Here is a 16,621-nt window from a genome sequence, read left to right as displayed (position 1 = left end):
TACAGTCTCCATTAGACGGCTGACATTTGACTGAGGGCTTCAAAGCTCTTGCAAGTTATTTTAGAAGAGCATTTTCAAGGCATTCAAAACTTTGAAAGTTTTTATTCAATGGCTTTGCAGGACCTGTGCAATTTTGGAGATATCTTTCAGGAAAGTGTAGGAACTGCGAGAAATGTAACGGCAAGTGGAAAAAGGAAATCTTGTAGCTATGCATCTGGTGTGGCCTTGAGCAATAGCACAAGCCTATTCCATTTTTATATTCCAGAAGCAGGTTATCTGGATGAAAGCCCGATACAGTTTGGGCAAATCAGCACAATGCAGAGCTCAAGTGGAATCCCATTTCCAGAAATGCTCCCAATACCGTCCTCTTTGCCTGAAAGTCTTCCTTTCACTTCCTCTCAAGCCGTGCCGCTTCCCTTCCCCATGGCTCATGGGACCACCACCCTAGCTTTCATGTTCCAGGGTGGCGTTCTGGCTGCGGCGGACACTCGTTCCAGCTGCTCGGGCCTCGTGGCGTGCCCGGCCTCCCAGAAGATCCTGCCCATTCACAGCCACCTGGTGGGCACCACTTCGGGAACCTCGGCCGACTGCGCACTTTGGAAACGGATCCTCTCCAGAGAGCTGCGCCTCTACCAGCTTCGCTACGGACGGCGTTTGTCCACGAGGGGGGCTGCCAAGCTGCTTTCACACATGCTGCACCCTTTCAAGGGAACCGAGCTCTGCGTGGCTGCCACGCTGTGTGGGTGGGATGGAGGAGACCCGGATGATGGATGTTGTGACCATGGAGGCTCAGAGACAGCTCATAGTGAAAGCAGAGAGACTACAAAGGCTCACCTGGAAAAGACTGCGGGTGCCCCTGGTGAAAAGGTCTCTGTTTCCAAGACTCAAAGCTCTTCTTTCACAAAGCAGCAGTGTTCCAGGAGAAAAATAAGTTTCTCTGGTCCCAGTCTGTTTTATGTATGCAGCGATGGCACTCGCCTGGAGGGATCGCTCTTTTCTGTGGGCTCAGGATCACCCTACGCGTACTCTATCTTAGACCAAGGGGTTCGGTGGGGCCTGACCGTGGAGGAGGCCACATCAATAGCAAGGGAAGCTGTGTACAGGGCCACCCACAGGGATGCGTACTCTGGGAACTTTGTGGACGTCTATCACGTCACCTCAAAAGGATGGACTCGTAGGACTCGCGAGGACTTGAAAGAGGAGTATTACAGAGAAAAAGAGAGACGAAGACTTGAGCGAGAGAGACGAGGCACGGCTTTGTCAGGGTAAAGACGAGAAACAAACAAAAGGAAACATCAGTGGAAAAAGAAAAGCAAACACCGGGCTGTATCTTTGGAGAAACAAGGCTGTATCTTTGGAGCAAATACTAAATTAATGAACAAGACAGGCAGTTGCATCCTCCAGGCTATCTCTCCGAAGATTTGGGCATGCATATCATTCCATTTAATAAACAGCTGATGTTTTGTTTGCAGTGATGATAAAAAGTGCTCTTACAGCGTTGAGCGCTGCTGGCTGCCATTTTGATGTAGATGTTAAAGGATTATAAATCATTTCATCTGGGATAATTACCACCTACCTCTTAATGTGCTTTAATCACATAAACAAGAGAGAGAAGCAGACAATGAGTAGTGTGAGGACCTCAAGTTGAGGCTCGTGATGTATTGTTGTGTGTGGGGAAACACATTAACTCCAGCAATAAAAGAGCAGCAGCTGAAAACTGATTTGTGCCTACTGTCGAAACACTTCTGAATTTTCGTTGACGCGTCAATAAATTAATGAATAAATGAGATTTGGCTGAACTTGCCTGTTCGTTTTGTGTGAGCGCCGCGCTCATAAATACAAGTTATTATTCAAATGACAATGACTCTGCGGAAAGACGCGGTGAAAGAAATTGTGTGGTTAATCCTATCGTGAAACCACACCTTCTTGAATTTCTAGTGAAAACACTTGCCTAGAGGTTCCCACATGGGAGGTGTTTTATGGCACGTGGGCAAGCGTTGCTTGGAAATCTGTTTTCCCATGAAGCTGTGATGAGCTAATTCATAAGTGTTTTGATTTATTGTGTGTGACAAAAATTTAAATGGTGAACACATCCATATGTGTGCAGTCAGCGTGTCTATATGCTATTAACAGTGTAAAATAAATCACACGCAAGGATGCCTGACAGCAGCATGAGCAGAGATGTCCTCTCCAACCAATGTCTGATCGACTGCGTCTGTGAGAGTGAGGAGGAGGAGAAGCATTATTCACCCATCTGATCTATGATAACCACCATTGGAAGACCAATAATAGAGGGATTATTGAGCACAAGCAAAAAAAAAACAAAGAAACAAAACAAAAGGAACACAGTGACTTGCAACAGCATCCCCCCCTTGAATGTTTCACATTTTGTCACATTACAAGCACAAACCTCAGCAACTATTCATTCTGTACTGCACAAAATTTGGCCTTTTTTGAGAAAAAACCTTAAGAAGTCTTGTTTGCGGTTTTCCAGGGGGATGCAGCAAAAGTGAAAGAAGGTGCTCTGGTCAGATGAGACCCATATGCCACGTTTTGGCCTGCATCCAAAGTATAATATACAGTATGTGGCAGAAAGCACACACTGCTAAATACCCTGACAATATCATCCAAACTGTAACACAGAGTGGTGAACATCATCCTGCTTTTATAAAGCAGGATGAGAAAGATTTTAGTTCATTTAGCTCCAATTCGCAACAAATGCCATCTGAAGCCAAGACGGAGCAGTTAATTTATTTACAGAAATGTAAAAGAAAATTAAATAAAGAGATTTAGGTTAATCTAGAGCGGACACGTGATTCTGGCAGGGTTGGGGACGACAGCCACCTGTGAACAGCTAAACCTCAGTCTGAATGATAATTTGTGGCAAGATTTGAAATCTGATGTTCGCAGACACTTTACATCCAGCCAACACTGAGAATGTTACGATTCAGAAAGCCTTAATGCGATCCGTAGAGCATAATAGAGCAAGATAGGAAAAAGCTCAAGGGGTATGGATACTTTTGGAAGGCATAGCAACAAAACGGATGGTTCAGACTTGAAAGCTGGTAGGGAAAGACTCATTTAAAGACTGAGAAAAAGAACACTTAGGTTTAAAAATCAAATGAGCAGCAGAAGACTTCCAACAAAAACGGAGGGATGAGCTCTGAACATGTTTTGCACAGTCCACTCTCAAACCCTTCCTACTGCTCCTTGACTTCACTTTGTGCCTGCTCTGTACTTGGCATTAATAAACCTCTGCACACTGCTGGGTACAAGAGATCTGACAAGTGCCCTTAGGGTTATGCTATCGCTTTGTAACTTCCTTTGAGGATCTCTAGTTTTCCACTTACTGCAATGACTCAATCAATCTTGACTGGTCGAGACTGCACTTTCTAAAGGTACAGCATTTTTAAGTAGTCTTGCTCCGAGACCTTTTCAATGGTCCCCAAGTGTTTCTTCATGATAAAAACACAAATATTTCATTATTGATTAAACATGAAGCAATCCAATATACACAAGCTGCAGATGAAATGCAATTGAAAAGCTGATAATCATCAGTGCGATTAAAAGCATACAGGTGTGGTTTAACACAGCGCCCAGAAGGAAAGGTGTCGGCTATGAATTTAGAGAAGCAACGTTTGCTGCCCATAAATCTGGGAAGGGTTAAAAAGGTCATTCTCCTACAATCCCAGTTTTCTACAGTGAGATTATTCACAGCTGAAAACCGTGAAGTTCACACCAAGGCCGGGGTGTACAAAGGTGACAACAAAAATGATGAAGATGTCTTTGACTCAGTCCTGGCCTCAATCCCACTGAAAGGCTGTGGTTGGATTATACTGCAAGGGAGACATGCACAAATAGGCTGACACCTTCAATTAACTGAAGCTATGTTGCAATAGAGTGACCCAAAAATCGTCAAATTAATGTAGGAACAAATAGCCCTTGAGGAAACGGCTACTTCAAGTTATAACAGCTAAATGTGTCTCTACAGGGTACTGGCGTGTACTTAGCTTTTTACAGATTGGGTTTCAAATGTTTACTTCATAAATAATGACATGGTAGTATCTTTTGGACAATTTTGATAAGTTTGATAGCTTGATAATTTTTTGAATCTGGTAAAGATCAAGTTTATACCTTTAAATTTGAAAGAGGGTGTACTTTATCTTTGCAGTTGTTGTGTGTCTGTGCTAAGATTAACTAAATGAATCATTTAGATTAAATAAATCGGTGTGGGCACCAGATATTATTGCCACAAGAATATACAGCCAATTGTGCTGACAATCTTCCGTCTGTTCCTGAGTCATGGCGATACTGAAGTGTCCACTCCTAAAATAGGATGCAGCACAAAAGCTTGACAAGGGGGATAATTAGAGTCAACCAGATGACATCTTTTAAGCAAATTCAGAAAGCTGTTTGTCGTATGGTGCCCTTAAATGTAGAACTAAGTGCCAATTTTCTGGCAACGCTTGAGAGGGGTAGAAATAGGAGAAGTGCAAAGTTTCTGATAATGATTTTGTGCATGGGTTGCGCTCTAGTGGACTATAAGACACAGAAGAACATTAAAGAAAACATACACTAATCAGGCCAAATGGCTCCCTGCTCCCACTCCCACTTTTGTTGCCAAAAAAAAGAGTGCCTTGAACACTTGTTGTTTGGACTATTGTAGAAACTTCTTGAAGGTATCAGCAAATCCATGAAGTCCCATAACTTGTGAGTTGGGATCTTTAGGAATCGCACTGGTTAACCGTGCCGGTTAACCGAAGATCAATTGGTTTGAAATCTGGGAAATCTGGAGGGCAAGTTGATAACACATCCTCATTGTTGTCCTCCTTAAACCATTCCATAAATGTATTTTTGCTGCAGGAAACATTTTCCTTCTGAAAGGACCTATGAAATTCAGGGAATACTATTCCTTGAGAGGGTGCACGCAGACGCCAGCAATGCTTAGATGATATGCGTTGAAGCAAAGGGAAGGACAGACACGGTGTTTCCCAAACATTGCCTCTGCCAGCTTGCCTTTTTCCTCATAGTGTGTATCCTGGTGCCATGTGTTTGGCAGGTAAAAGCAGAAGAAAACTTCTTCCATTGCTGCTGGTCCAATGGTTAGCAGTGACATCCTGACAGGTCTGTCAAAATACAATAGCCACTCTCCGTTCTGACACTTTTCTATGAGAACCAGCTTCTTTCCCAGCAATTTGAACTACGGAACAGAAGCTAATCCGGGTCAGGCTTCCTCAAGTCGCTTTTGATGGACCCTGACTGCTGCGGAGCAGGAACATCCCACAAGAGTTTTGCCTGGTGGTCTGGCCAGGATGTCTGTCACAATTTAGACATTGTCTGACTCACTCAAATCCTTCTGCTAGCCCATTTTCCCTCCATCTATCACATCAACTTTGAGGACAAGATCCTCAGGGCTGCCTTATATATCTGATTCACAAACAGGTTACGGTGATGAAGACCTTATAAGTGTTATGGGATAAAAACAAAATGAAACCTGCAACCAATTAAAACGGATATTTATGGGTGACGAGAGACAGTTTATCCTGTCTGTGTTATTCATTGGTCACATCTGTCAAAAATAGAAGGCTTTTAGTGTAACTACGGGTCTTTTTCTGTGGCAGTTACAAACTAATGGAGAGCGGGGAAGAGAGAAAGGGGTAGAAACGCACAGCGAGGGAGGAAGCGAGGGATAGACGGAGCGTGAGGGAGACTGGGCTAAGTGGACAGACTTCACGTTGAGCTCGCATGAACCTCAGCATCATTCCCGCTCCCCCCCTCGCTGGACTCATTTCAGCTGCGTTAAACCGCAGGAACTCCGCCGCGGAACACACGGTAAGCTCTCCCTTACCCAAATGAATCACTTCTTTAAAAAAAAAAAAAAAAAAAAGAGAAAGAAATCCTCACAGTGATGTGGCAAGTTTCCAGCAGTCGCTCGTCTAGTTTAACGCTCGCTTGTTTTATCTGCGGGGGCTCCTATCTAAACCAGGAGGCGGTTTACAAGTGTTTGACTGTCAATTTGAATTGGAGCACAGAAGCAGCGTTTGTTTCCACGAACATGTGCGAACTGTTTAGGTGAAATTTCAGTCGGCTGGGTGAGGGGTTGTTGAGAGGACGCAAACTATTATTTTTGGTTCAGTGAGCTGAGCGCCAGCGTCTGACAGACGGCTCGATTTCATCATTCATTTATTTATTCATTGGCAATGTTTGTGTGTATGTAAGCGCGCGAGCTTGCCCGCCGTGCACGCGCGGTACTCTCAACTGCCGCGTGCGGAGACGCTCACTTTCCTCCAAAAAACGCTGCTGCTGGCTCAGTGAGCGCGTGGACGCCGGCTATTTGCCGACAGCTGTATTTTTAGGACGTTGCGTTCATTATAATAGTTAGCCCAAGTGTGTTTAATCACATTAACATGCATCAAGTAGGTCATTTTCCCGGTTTGCTCTAACAAGACAAGGTCGCGCTCCGGGGGCTGTTTATTGTATCACGATGCTAATAATGGTTCACAAGTGACTGCGTGTGTTTGTTTCCGTGCGCGCGCGCGCGCGTGTGTGTCAGGGGGCTTTGGTGTGTAACCCAGAGCAAAGAGAGGCTGCAGTGAGGCATCGTGTGCTGTAGGATATTTAATAGCCTTTGTTTTACTGTTTATAAAAAAACCCTTAACTTTTCCAAATTTTGCCACATTATGACTACAAACTTTTATTAATTCTGTTGGGATTTTATGTGCTAGATCAACTCAAAATGGTACCCAAGTGCAAAGCAGTTGGAATCATAAATATGCTTAAACATTTTCTTCAAATAAAAATCTGAAAAGTGTGGGATGCAGAAGACGTATTCTGACCCCCCTCAATGCTTACAGAACCACCTATTGCTGCAATTGTTGGTGTAGGCCGTCTGGGTTTTGTCTCTTTCATCCTTCATATAGATACTTCAAAATAGTTCAATAGCAGTCAGATTGGACAGATAGCATCTATATATGTTGTCAAATCGTACATCTGGACATTGACTTTTCCATTCTTGCATAGGTCTGAAACGATTAATCAACTAATTTAGTAATCGATTAACCGATAACAGGTGTATGCAGTCTCTAAAAAGGCCATCTGATGAAAGAGCAGTAATTAAGCCCAAACTGAACCAGAATATTCACATTTTGCACTCAAGATGAAACCTTTTTTGTCTGTAAATATGTTCTACCCAGAGGTCCTCAAGAGACTTAGCTTTAGCTTCACCTGGTTAAAATTCTGCAAAACAAATCTTCTATTAAGCACCTTTGGCTGTCCAATTATTAATCATTTAATTGAAAACATAACCGACAGATCAGCCTGACACTATATTGATGTCAACTCAAGCAGAAAGGGTTACAATGATTATTATTTTTGACTGCATATGGATCCTTTGCTATAAACAATCGAGTGTAAACAAAGGAATGCTGTGTTATTTATCTACATGCTGTAAAATGTTTATTGTATTATTTTAAAAAAAATAGTAAAATTGCTTGTTTGCATGTTTCATTGTATTTCCAATATTGTATTAGAAAAGACTTAAGTGGTCAAATGAAAACTGCAGAATGTGATAATTATCTGATTTATCGTCAGGATAATCTATTACTGAAATATTTAGTTAATCTCACACATGAAGGTGAACCTCCTTCTACCAACTGTTTGTTCTCCTGCTGAAGAAAAGCATGCCCGTAACATGATGCTGCCACCGCCATGCTTCACTATAAGGACGTTGTACTAAAGCTCCAGAGTTAACTTTCCTCCATACATACTACTTTGCTTGTAGGTCAAAAAGGTAAATTTTAGTCTAACATGAGCAGAGCACCTTACTCTGATGAGCTCCCTACCGCTTCTTTGCAAACTGCAAATGTTTTTCTTCAAGCTATGGAGTTTTTCTTGCCACTCCTCCATAAAAACTGGATTTGAGAGTTGTACAAATAGTCGTCGCGTCGACTGAGTTGGCGCACCTCTTGAGTTGTGACAGGCCTCTTGCTGCTCCTCTGATTGACGCTCTCCTATCCCGGCTTGCTGGTTTAAGTGGACAGCCTTGTCCTGGTAGGGTTGCAGTTGCGTCATACTCTTTTCCACTCCTGGACGATGGATTGATCAACGCTCCGCAAGACGTTCAAAGCTCCTTGTTTACTTAGAACAAAGCATTGCTTTAAAATTCTCCCTGATTTGTCTGCTTCGTTCCTCGTTCTTCAGGTTGTAGTTTCTTTGTACTTGTGTTCACTAACAAAACCTCTGAGGCTTTCAGAGAACAGCTAGATTTATTCTACACACAGTTGGACGATTTACTAATTAGGTACTTCTGAACTCAGTTGATTGAGCTGGATTTTATGTACGGGCGTCAGACTGAAGGGAAGGTGAAAACACACAAAAAATGAAATTACACTTTTTATATTTTTTATTTGTAAAAAAAAAGAGAGAGAGAGAGAGAGAGAGGGAAAAAAGCCATTTATAATTTTCCTTCCACCCCAAATGTACTCCCTACTACTGCGTTGAATTGATTTATCACATGGGAAACCCAATAAAATACATTGAAGTTTGCAGTTCTAATGTTCGGGGATCAAGTGGAAAGCGCTGTAGGTATATCATCCTTTTAGGGGTGGAGGCAGTTTTATTTGACAAATAAAGTACACGACTGAACACTTCGTCAGCACAATGAGTTTGCTGTTGTATCACTTAAGCTGTCTGAGTGTCAAACCTTGACAATAATGAGGAGACTGATGTGCTGAGTACAGTGTGGCTCTCTTCACCCGTCCGATTTGGATGGACTTAAGAGATTTGCCCGTGTGCACTGAGGAGGGAAGAGACTATGGGGATGGATGAGAGGACTGAGGGCATTAAGACAAATGGTAGAGGCTGGAGGAAAGATAAATAAATAAAAAAAGACAGGCGATGTGCAAATGGAGCAGAGCCTGACCCCCCAACACACTCCTACCCCCATTCCAAAGTACTTTCACCACCACTCACCTCCTTTGCTCCCTCCATGCCTCCCATTTCCCCCTTTTTCTCCCCCACCCCCATGTAAAAGGCCTGACATGCACAGGCTATTTTTAATAAAAATGAAATAGCCTTGTTGCAGTGAAGCGACTCAATGCAGAGTGGAAGTGAGACTGAAACAGCGATTTGCAATTTGGAGCTATGTCACCACTCATCATTCCATTCCAAGCCAGCAACAGCAAATCGTCCTCGCACTTTCATCCTCTTTCCTTGCCTTACACTAGACACACACACACATCTCTAAAGACTTCAAACAACGTTGAATGACATGTACTGCTGGCAACGTGGGCTTTGGAGTAAAGCTGGCAGAGAGGAACGTACGCCGCGAGCTCAGTCTCTGCTAATGCACAATAGCTGGGGAAGACAAAAGTATTTTGGAGGAGCCACTTGGATTTTTCAGCGATTTTTATTCATTTATTTAATTTTTTTTTAAAGATGCTGGCAAACAGATGTAGAACATCAGGCATTACATATGGACGGCTTGTGTAATTGGTGCGCGTAATGAAATGAGATGTACAAAAAAAAGAGGGGAACTGGTAGGTGGGTTTCCTTTAGAGAGAATTCAAAGCAAGAAGGGCGGAAATTACTTTATATGCCTCATGATCAAATATCTACTTGTTTCAAGTGGGTCAGTATCTGGAGAAAGGGAGGAAAAAAAAGCATGTTTCATTTCTACGTGTCCTTCGTTTAGTTTGGAGAATATCAGTGTGGATAAATCGGACCGTGTTATGGTTCTCATTATGCTGTACTATCAAAGGCTGCTGCACTCGTGCAGGATAGGGACGCTCGGCCTTTAAGTGGATCAAAGCACATGCTTATCTGGACATGAGAGGAACTATGTTTTGTCCTATGTCAGTCTTTGTTGCTGCCGTGTTGTAGGAAAGTATTTGTCATGTTATAGTCAACAGGAATAACCTGAATGAATACAAAAACCGGTCTTTCAAATGATTAACCATTCGTGAAAGAGATAAAGCAATAAAAGCAACCTGGCCCTACATAAAGTACTGCCCACCCTTTAAATCTTGAATTAACTTATAAGTATGCTGCTTTTATGAAATGCTTGGTTCAATTTCACCATATAGTCACACCTTTCAGCCTTAGGTCTGGAAAGTCAAGAATAGGACCTGTCTGGCGGCATGAAGTATGCTGAAAAAGCTCGATATCACGCCTGAGCTAAAATATTTAACCACGCATGATAAACGAACAGCCTGGATTGGGTTACGAAGATATTTCTGACAATCCTGGAAGTGATTCCATTTTACAGCATCAAGTTACGCCAAAAGCAACAGATCATGTCCCATTCTCAAGAAATTCAAGAGATTAACCAGACGAAGCATCCCTGGAGAGTGTGGCCATCCAAAATTACTCCTGAATATCGCAGCACATCAAACTGAAAAAACACAAAGAAACCCACGATGTGACTGATGATACAATCCTGTGAAGAAGAGTTGATGTTGACTTTGTAGAGAAAAGAACCACAGCCATGCAAAGAAAACAGCAGAAACAACGTGCCTATGTGTATATATGTGACTGATATGCTTCAGCTCTGTGGAAATTATAGCGCACGCTTCCATGTGTGCACAAAGGTGGAAGCAGACGCCAGAATTATTCCGTTCATGGGAAAAAGTAAGGCAGAGTGATGGATGCACGTGGGACAAAATGGGGTAGGGGGAGAGAGAAAGTGCAATCATGCATTTTCAACCGAGTCTAGTTACTGACACCTTCCACTGCATCAAACTTCAGAGATCAATGGCCCGCTCGTATCTGACTCGTATGCAAATGAAACGGAGATCATTAAACTTTTGGGAAATAAGAGCAAGTCATCGATTATATTATTTATGAGCCTAATTAATCTCTGAAGGAGGAACTTCTTCGTCTATTGGGCATTGTAGCATGTGGGGGGCCGTCTTTGGGGACGGCATCAATCAATTCCTGTCCAGGCAATTGTGTGTGACAAGGCGCAGTAAAGTACCTGAGCTCCACCTCTTCACCGGGCCCTTGGGCTCTAAATTAATTGAAAAATTCAAAGTCCTCACACTTATCTCTCTCGTCTGCCGATGAGATCAAGAGCGAGATCCACCTGCGACAGCACGAAGTAGCTCTTCCCCTTTTTTCTTGTTCGTAAGAGTGGGGGGGTGGGAGACGTTCTTATTGCACCACTCTGTAGAAGAAAAGCACTGCTATTTTTACTGCAGCTGGCAGAGTGCTCAGATGAGCAAACAAAGCTGCTCAACAAACAGCAGAGAAACATTCATGTAGAAATTTGTCTTAAAATACCACCCCCCTCCCCCCTCTCTCTCCACACCACCCTGCGTTAGATAATGAGTAAGATGTCAACTTTTATGCCTCTTTTTTTTCCTCCTTCCGTGTGTCTCGAAGCACTTGCGAGCCATATTAATGAACGTGTTCCACATTGCGCTAATTATGTCTCCTCTCTTAGGTGATCCTGGGCAAGCATGTGCGCCGCATGGAAATGTGCGAGGAAAATCTCCGAGATGAAGGCGGCGCGCTCTGAGGAGAGGCGAGGCAGAGAAGTCAGGAAGAAGCAACTGTAGTAAAGCTGTCATGATCCGTGAACGCCTCGCTGTGGCGCCACACGTGGCGCTCCTCTTCCTCTTCCTCTGTCGGGGGGAAGGCTGCGGCGTCCCGCAGGCCACCGGCCTTTCAGAGGAAGATGAGGACTTGCGAGCGACGTCAAGCAAAGAGCAACAAGTCTTACCTCACCCGGAGTCCGCAGACGTCTTGCTCGAGCGAATCAAAGAGCCGGGAAGACACGGCCATAATGCCGGGGCTGACGAAACACCAATGCCAAGCCTGGCCTTCCAACTAAGTGGCAACAACCTGGCTGACAAAATTGACACGCTGAGCCGCCCTGAAACTTCTGCTACATCCTTCATGTCTAAACTTAGAACAGAAGTGACTGAGATTGGTAGCAAAAGGAGCAGTTTGAGTAATGGGGGTGATGGCGGTGTAATTGATGGTCACTATCCAGGACCAAGTTCAGAGGAAGAGGCGTACTCTGTCAATGGAGTCGGTGAGGTTCGGCCTGGAAGGAGTCAGGGTGGGCCTGAACGGGTCCAGGACCCTCAGTGGGGCCGGAGCCCCCGCCGCCGCAGGAGCTGGCTCTGGAACCAGTTCTTTGTGATCGAGGAGTACCGAGGGCCCGAGCCGGTGCTCATTGGGCGGGTAAGCTGTTGTTGTAAACACTCTGCATGCCCATGTGAATCTCCTGCATCTATTTGTGTGATATTATGTTTGTAGTTTACTCCTCAGGGCATTACTTTTTTTTTCTTTTTTTGGCAAACACATTTTTGTCATTGATATAACTCACGCTCAGAGTAATTTAATCAAAACAAACACAATTGGCCGCTGTGCTTGGTAGAGGCATTTGTATGTTTGCATTATCCATGCTCTGGAAGTGCACAACTTTTCACTCAGTTTCACTCCGTGTTCACTCACAGCGCGTCTTGCACTCAACATCTCTGCTTTTACGCTTCGAGGTTTGCCCGATGGACTGTGACATTTCCAACCAGAGTGGAAAGGGGAGATTGTATCTATGTACAGTGCTGTGGAAAAAAGTGTTTGTCCTCATTACAAATTTCTTCTCTTTCTTTTGTGCCACTTTTATGTTTCAGATCATTATACACATTCTAATATCAGACAAAATAACCTCAGTACAAATAATGTGACGTTTTCAAATGATTTGTTCATGGAAAAAAACAATCCATACCAACCTGGTGCCTTGTTGAAAAAGAGGCATACTCTGTCACCTCCTGTTGTTGAACAACGACTTAACTGTGATGAACCACATGTTTCTCTGGGTGCATTCACATCAAACTTTATTCCGATTTGTCTAGAAAGTCCGGTTTGTTTGGAGAGGTGTGAATGCGTCATTGAACTCTGATGCTTACCAAAAAAGCAAACTCTTGTCCGCCTACAAACCCAGGTCTCTGTCCGACTGAAGTGAACTCTGATGTTGTTCCAGTGAATAGGTGGATGCATGTGGACCGGGTACTGCTCCAAAAGCAGGAAGTGGACTAAAGCACAGGGCATTCTGGGCAAATACAACAAAAACAAGAGTCTAGCGTTAGCAGGAGGAATGGCTCGTGGTCTTTTACCAAAGACAAAAGAGAAATCCTACAACAATCCCAGTTTTGTTTACATCTTGTGAAGAAGGAAGTTGCTCTCATGTCTTTTGAAGTTTTCATGTCGTTTTCCTTCAGTAGTTCTTGGTGCAGCGCCACAACGGGAGAGGAGGTGAACAGGTTATTTTAAAGGTTTGAATTGTTTGCAGTGTGAATGAGAACCACACCAGCTGAAAATGTAGCAAATGTTACAATTTTGGTCCCCAGTCGAACCGAGTCTGCCGTACTAGTATGTGTTAAAACACCCTTAAAGAGTTCAGCTTCACTAGCCACAACCAGACTCAGAAATCAGAATAAACCTGTAGAATCAGGAAAACACCTAAATAAAACTTGTCTCACAGCATAAAGGATGCGAAAATATCACAAAAAGCAACACATAATTCCCAATTCTAAATAAATTCAAGATTAGATGAAAACAAACTTATTGGCATCTTTGAGATTCAAAAATGGAGAAAACATGGAATAAACATAAATCTTCCCACGAGTGAGCGGCCAACCAAAATTACTCCAAGAACTCAATAGAGATTAATGTTGGAAGTCACAAAAGAACTGTGAGGGATTTACCCCTAACAGGAGGTGTTTTTTGTGTGCTTTTGTATATTGTAGTTTATTTGGGTGGATGTATTGTTTTGGGAGGTGGTTTGATTTATTCACTTGTTTTAATCATCTTCTCATCTCTTTGAGGTCACCTGGTTATATGTTGCCATGGAAGTGCGCCCATGAGCAGTGCTGACCAGGACCTGGTGTTTCCAATCAGCCTCATTGGGAAAATCCATTTTCTGAGAGGGAGGAGGGATGTATTTTGGATTTTGTTTGGGCCCAGATTGTTTTTGTTTCTAGTTTTGCTTGAGTTAATTGTAACTGTGTAGACATTTTTTTTGTAGGAATAGTTTAGTGCAAATGTTTGTTTTCTTTCTGAAAATGTGATTGTCTCCACCCCTCTAATTAGTCCTGGTGGGAGCCAATCCTTTAAAAGCCAGGTGGTTCAGGTGAGAGGGAGATTCTCCCTCTTCTTGTTGTGACCTGATATGCCATGCTGTGTACTGAACTGTACTGAACTGTACTGAACTGAACTGAACTGAACTGAACTAAACTGAACTGAACTGAACTGAACTGAACCTACAACTGCTGGCTCCAGTCCGTCTTTCTCTTCGGTCGCAAACTAACAAGAACCCAGAACAACATGTAAATCACTGCAGGCTTCACTTACCTCAGTTAAGGTCAGAGTTCAAGACTCACCACAAACATAAATGCTGCTCCTGAAAAACATTCCCCAGTAAAACAAGTTTTGGGGTTTTTAAACTCAAATTAATTGGAATTTATTGGACAATGATACATCAGAATTCATATCCTGATAAGAAATTTATCACGATAAGTGATAAACGATATGATAAATGTCCACTTCTATCTCTAAGTGCCCAAAAACCCATTTTTTCCCCAACACTGTATGTGATTTCTCCTCTGTTTTATCTTCAGCAAGACTGCATTAAAATAAACAGCTAAACTCGACTTGTACATTAGGAAAGAACCCTGAACTGTCACCCAAACGTTGTTAGCCATGCTTGGCTGAAGTGGTAAAATTGGTGTGCCAACACGGGTGTCATTTAGACCGGGGCACCCTGGGAGCACATCCCCACCACTCTCCGAAATGGCCCATTTCGTTTCCATTACTTTTTAAAAGCATAATTTGTTAAAAATGCTCTGAAAAATGGCTTGTGAGAAGAAGCGGGGCTTTGAGTGGAAGCACATCTCCCCTGGGTGTGTGAGAGAGGAGGACCTGCATGCTATCTCAGCTGCGGCAAAGTACATGCCACAGGCAGCGGGGTATAATAGCCAATGTCAGAGTGTCCAGAAGCACTCAGGTTACAGAATATTGGTGTTAGAAGGACTACAGAGAAAGTTCGGTGTTTACAAAACCCCTGCAAAAGTGACTTTAAGCTCCCCTCCCCCACTCTTCATCACCGGAGCAGGCTGGAAGCTCCTAGCCAGAACATTCAGACCTTCAGTTTGAGGATAGAAAACAGGAGAAACACACAACTGCTATCAAATACGGCTAATTAAATCTTGATTGTATTACATTTAGTCAAGCGCTCCTGAATTCATTCTTGTTAGTCACCAATATAGACAGTACAAGGACAAGGCAGTTTTTTTTTTAATAGCGGTAAAAGTTAATGGTAATTTATTTTTAGAAAGAGACAAGAAAACAGGAGGTTCATTAGAATTAGAGGATTTTAGAAATATTAATTAGTAATAGTTGAATCCCCGTGTTTTAAAGGTTTAACAAATCACAAATGCTTTCAATAAAACTCCTAGTGTTCCTAATGCCAGCAAATATAAAAATCTCCTTTTTTCATTGTGTTTTCGTATATAGAATAAATGGTTCATAAATATTAAAACTTGTTTTGAAGCATCTTTGGTCATCATTCGGCCTACGCTGTATATTAACATTGATTAAAAAAAACAACAGAATCACAGCATTTGCACAAATATCTTTAATAGAAAAGCATGACATGATTTCAGATGAACCTGTTATCTGGTGGTACAAAGGGGGCGTGGTCAGTTAACAGGTTAACATATGTCGACATAACATGTTGATAATTTAATACATGGGCACATGCAGAACAATTGGATAAACAGCCACTATGTGTAACTTTACTGTTCAACTATAAGTCTTATAATTTTAGTCAGTTTGTTCTTTCCAGTGCAGCATTGTGGCGCAGCAGGTTTGTTGGTTCATTTATTAGTCTTGCTATGTATTCGGGTCGTAAACTTGCTGCTAGCTGTTTAATGGACACGTTGAGTGCAGTTTTAAAGCAGATTGATGGGTGGATGTCCAGATAGTTTCTGTGCTGATGCTGTGGAAATATTTCAAAACGGACAAATTAGTCTCACCTATAGAAGTGAGGGAAAAGTCTTCTTTCAGCCAGCTGTCCAGCAGTGTGTGGCAACAGGTGGGGAAGGGTTGCTAACATTTAATGGCTAATCAGATGTATGCTAACTGTTTTAGCTGTCTTTAGCCACTTAAAACAACTAAAACTGAAACTGTTCATATCAGTGCCATACAATGCTACGTTAGCAGATATTTAGTTTTAACTTGTGCTAAATAAAAACTGAAATAAAACCTTTAAGGCTGACCTTTGAATGATTCCAGTTCCTGTAACTATAAACATTTAAATATCTTACCTGAACATCACATACTGCCACATAAGACAATTACTGTGGTGAAAATGTATTTTGGTGAATTACTTTCTGCAATATTTGACTTATTTTGAGTTTTACTGTTACATTTTTACAAATTTTAATTTACCAAGTAAAATTCAGTTAGCCTCTTGTGGAAACAGGCGTGCAAGTGTTGTTCAGAGAGTAAACTGGCCAATAGTGAGTCACCATTCAGTCACTGCCAGATTGACTGGTGTGTCACTATGGTAACTTCAGACCTCCCAGTCCGCGCCGCCATCCGCTCGACGGTGAAGCTG

General features: G+C 42.6%; 2 protein-coding genes across 2 annotated transcripts in view; both read left to right on the top strand.

Moving 5' to 3' along the window:
- The first annotated feature begins 108 nt into the window (after positions 1-108).
- psmb11b (proteasome 20S subunit beta 11b) lies at positions 109-1,269 on the top strand. Its single transcript, XM_014992935.2, has one exon. It carries the CDS (start codon positions 109-111, stop codon positions 1,267-1,269), a length of 1,161 nt encoding a protein of 386 aa, XP_014848421.2.
- Positions 1,270-11,444: 10,175 nt separating this feature from the next.
- cdh24a (cadherin 24, type 2a) overlaps positions 11,445-16,621 on the top strand; it is a 39,276-nt gene continuing 34,099 nt past the window's right edge. The window contains exon 1 of the mRNA XM_088005162.1: positions 11,445-12,186. Within this exon, the coding sequence (XP_087861288.1) occupies positions 11,566-12,186 (621 nt within the window). The 5' untranslated portion in view covers positions 11,445-11,565. The remainder of the gene's footprint in view (positions 12,187-16,621) is intronic.

Source organism: Poecilia mexicana, unplaced genomic scaffold (genome assembly GCF_051168715.1).
Source record: "Poecilia mexicana isolate PSO_F unplaced genomic scaffold, ASM5116871v1 scaffold_4, whole genome shotgun sequence".
In the NCBI taxonomy this organism is placed as follows: Eukaryota; Metazoa; Chordata; class Actinopteri; order Cyprinodontiformes; family Poeciliidae; genus Poecilia; species Poecilia mexicana.
Note: the sequence above shows the minus strand (reverse complement) of the source record. Positions and strands in the feature narration are given on the sequence as shown.

Bases quoted from the DNA above. Each gene is read 5' to 3' on its own strand.
- psmb11b (XM_014992935.2), top strand. From the start codon at position 109: ATGGCTTTGCAGGACCTGTGCAATTTTGGAGATATCTTTCAGGAAAGT.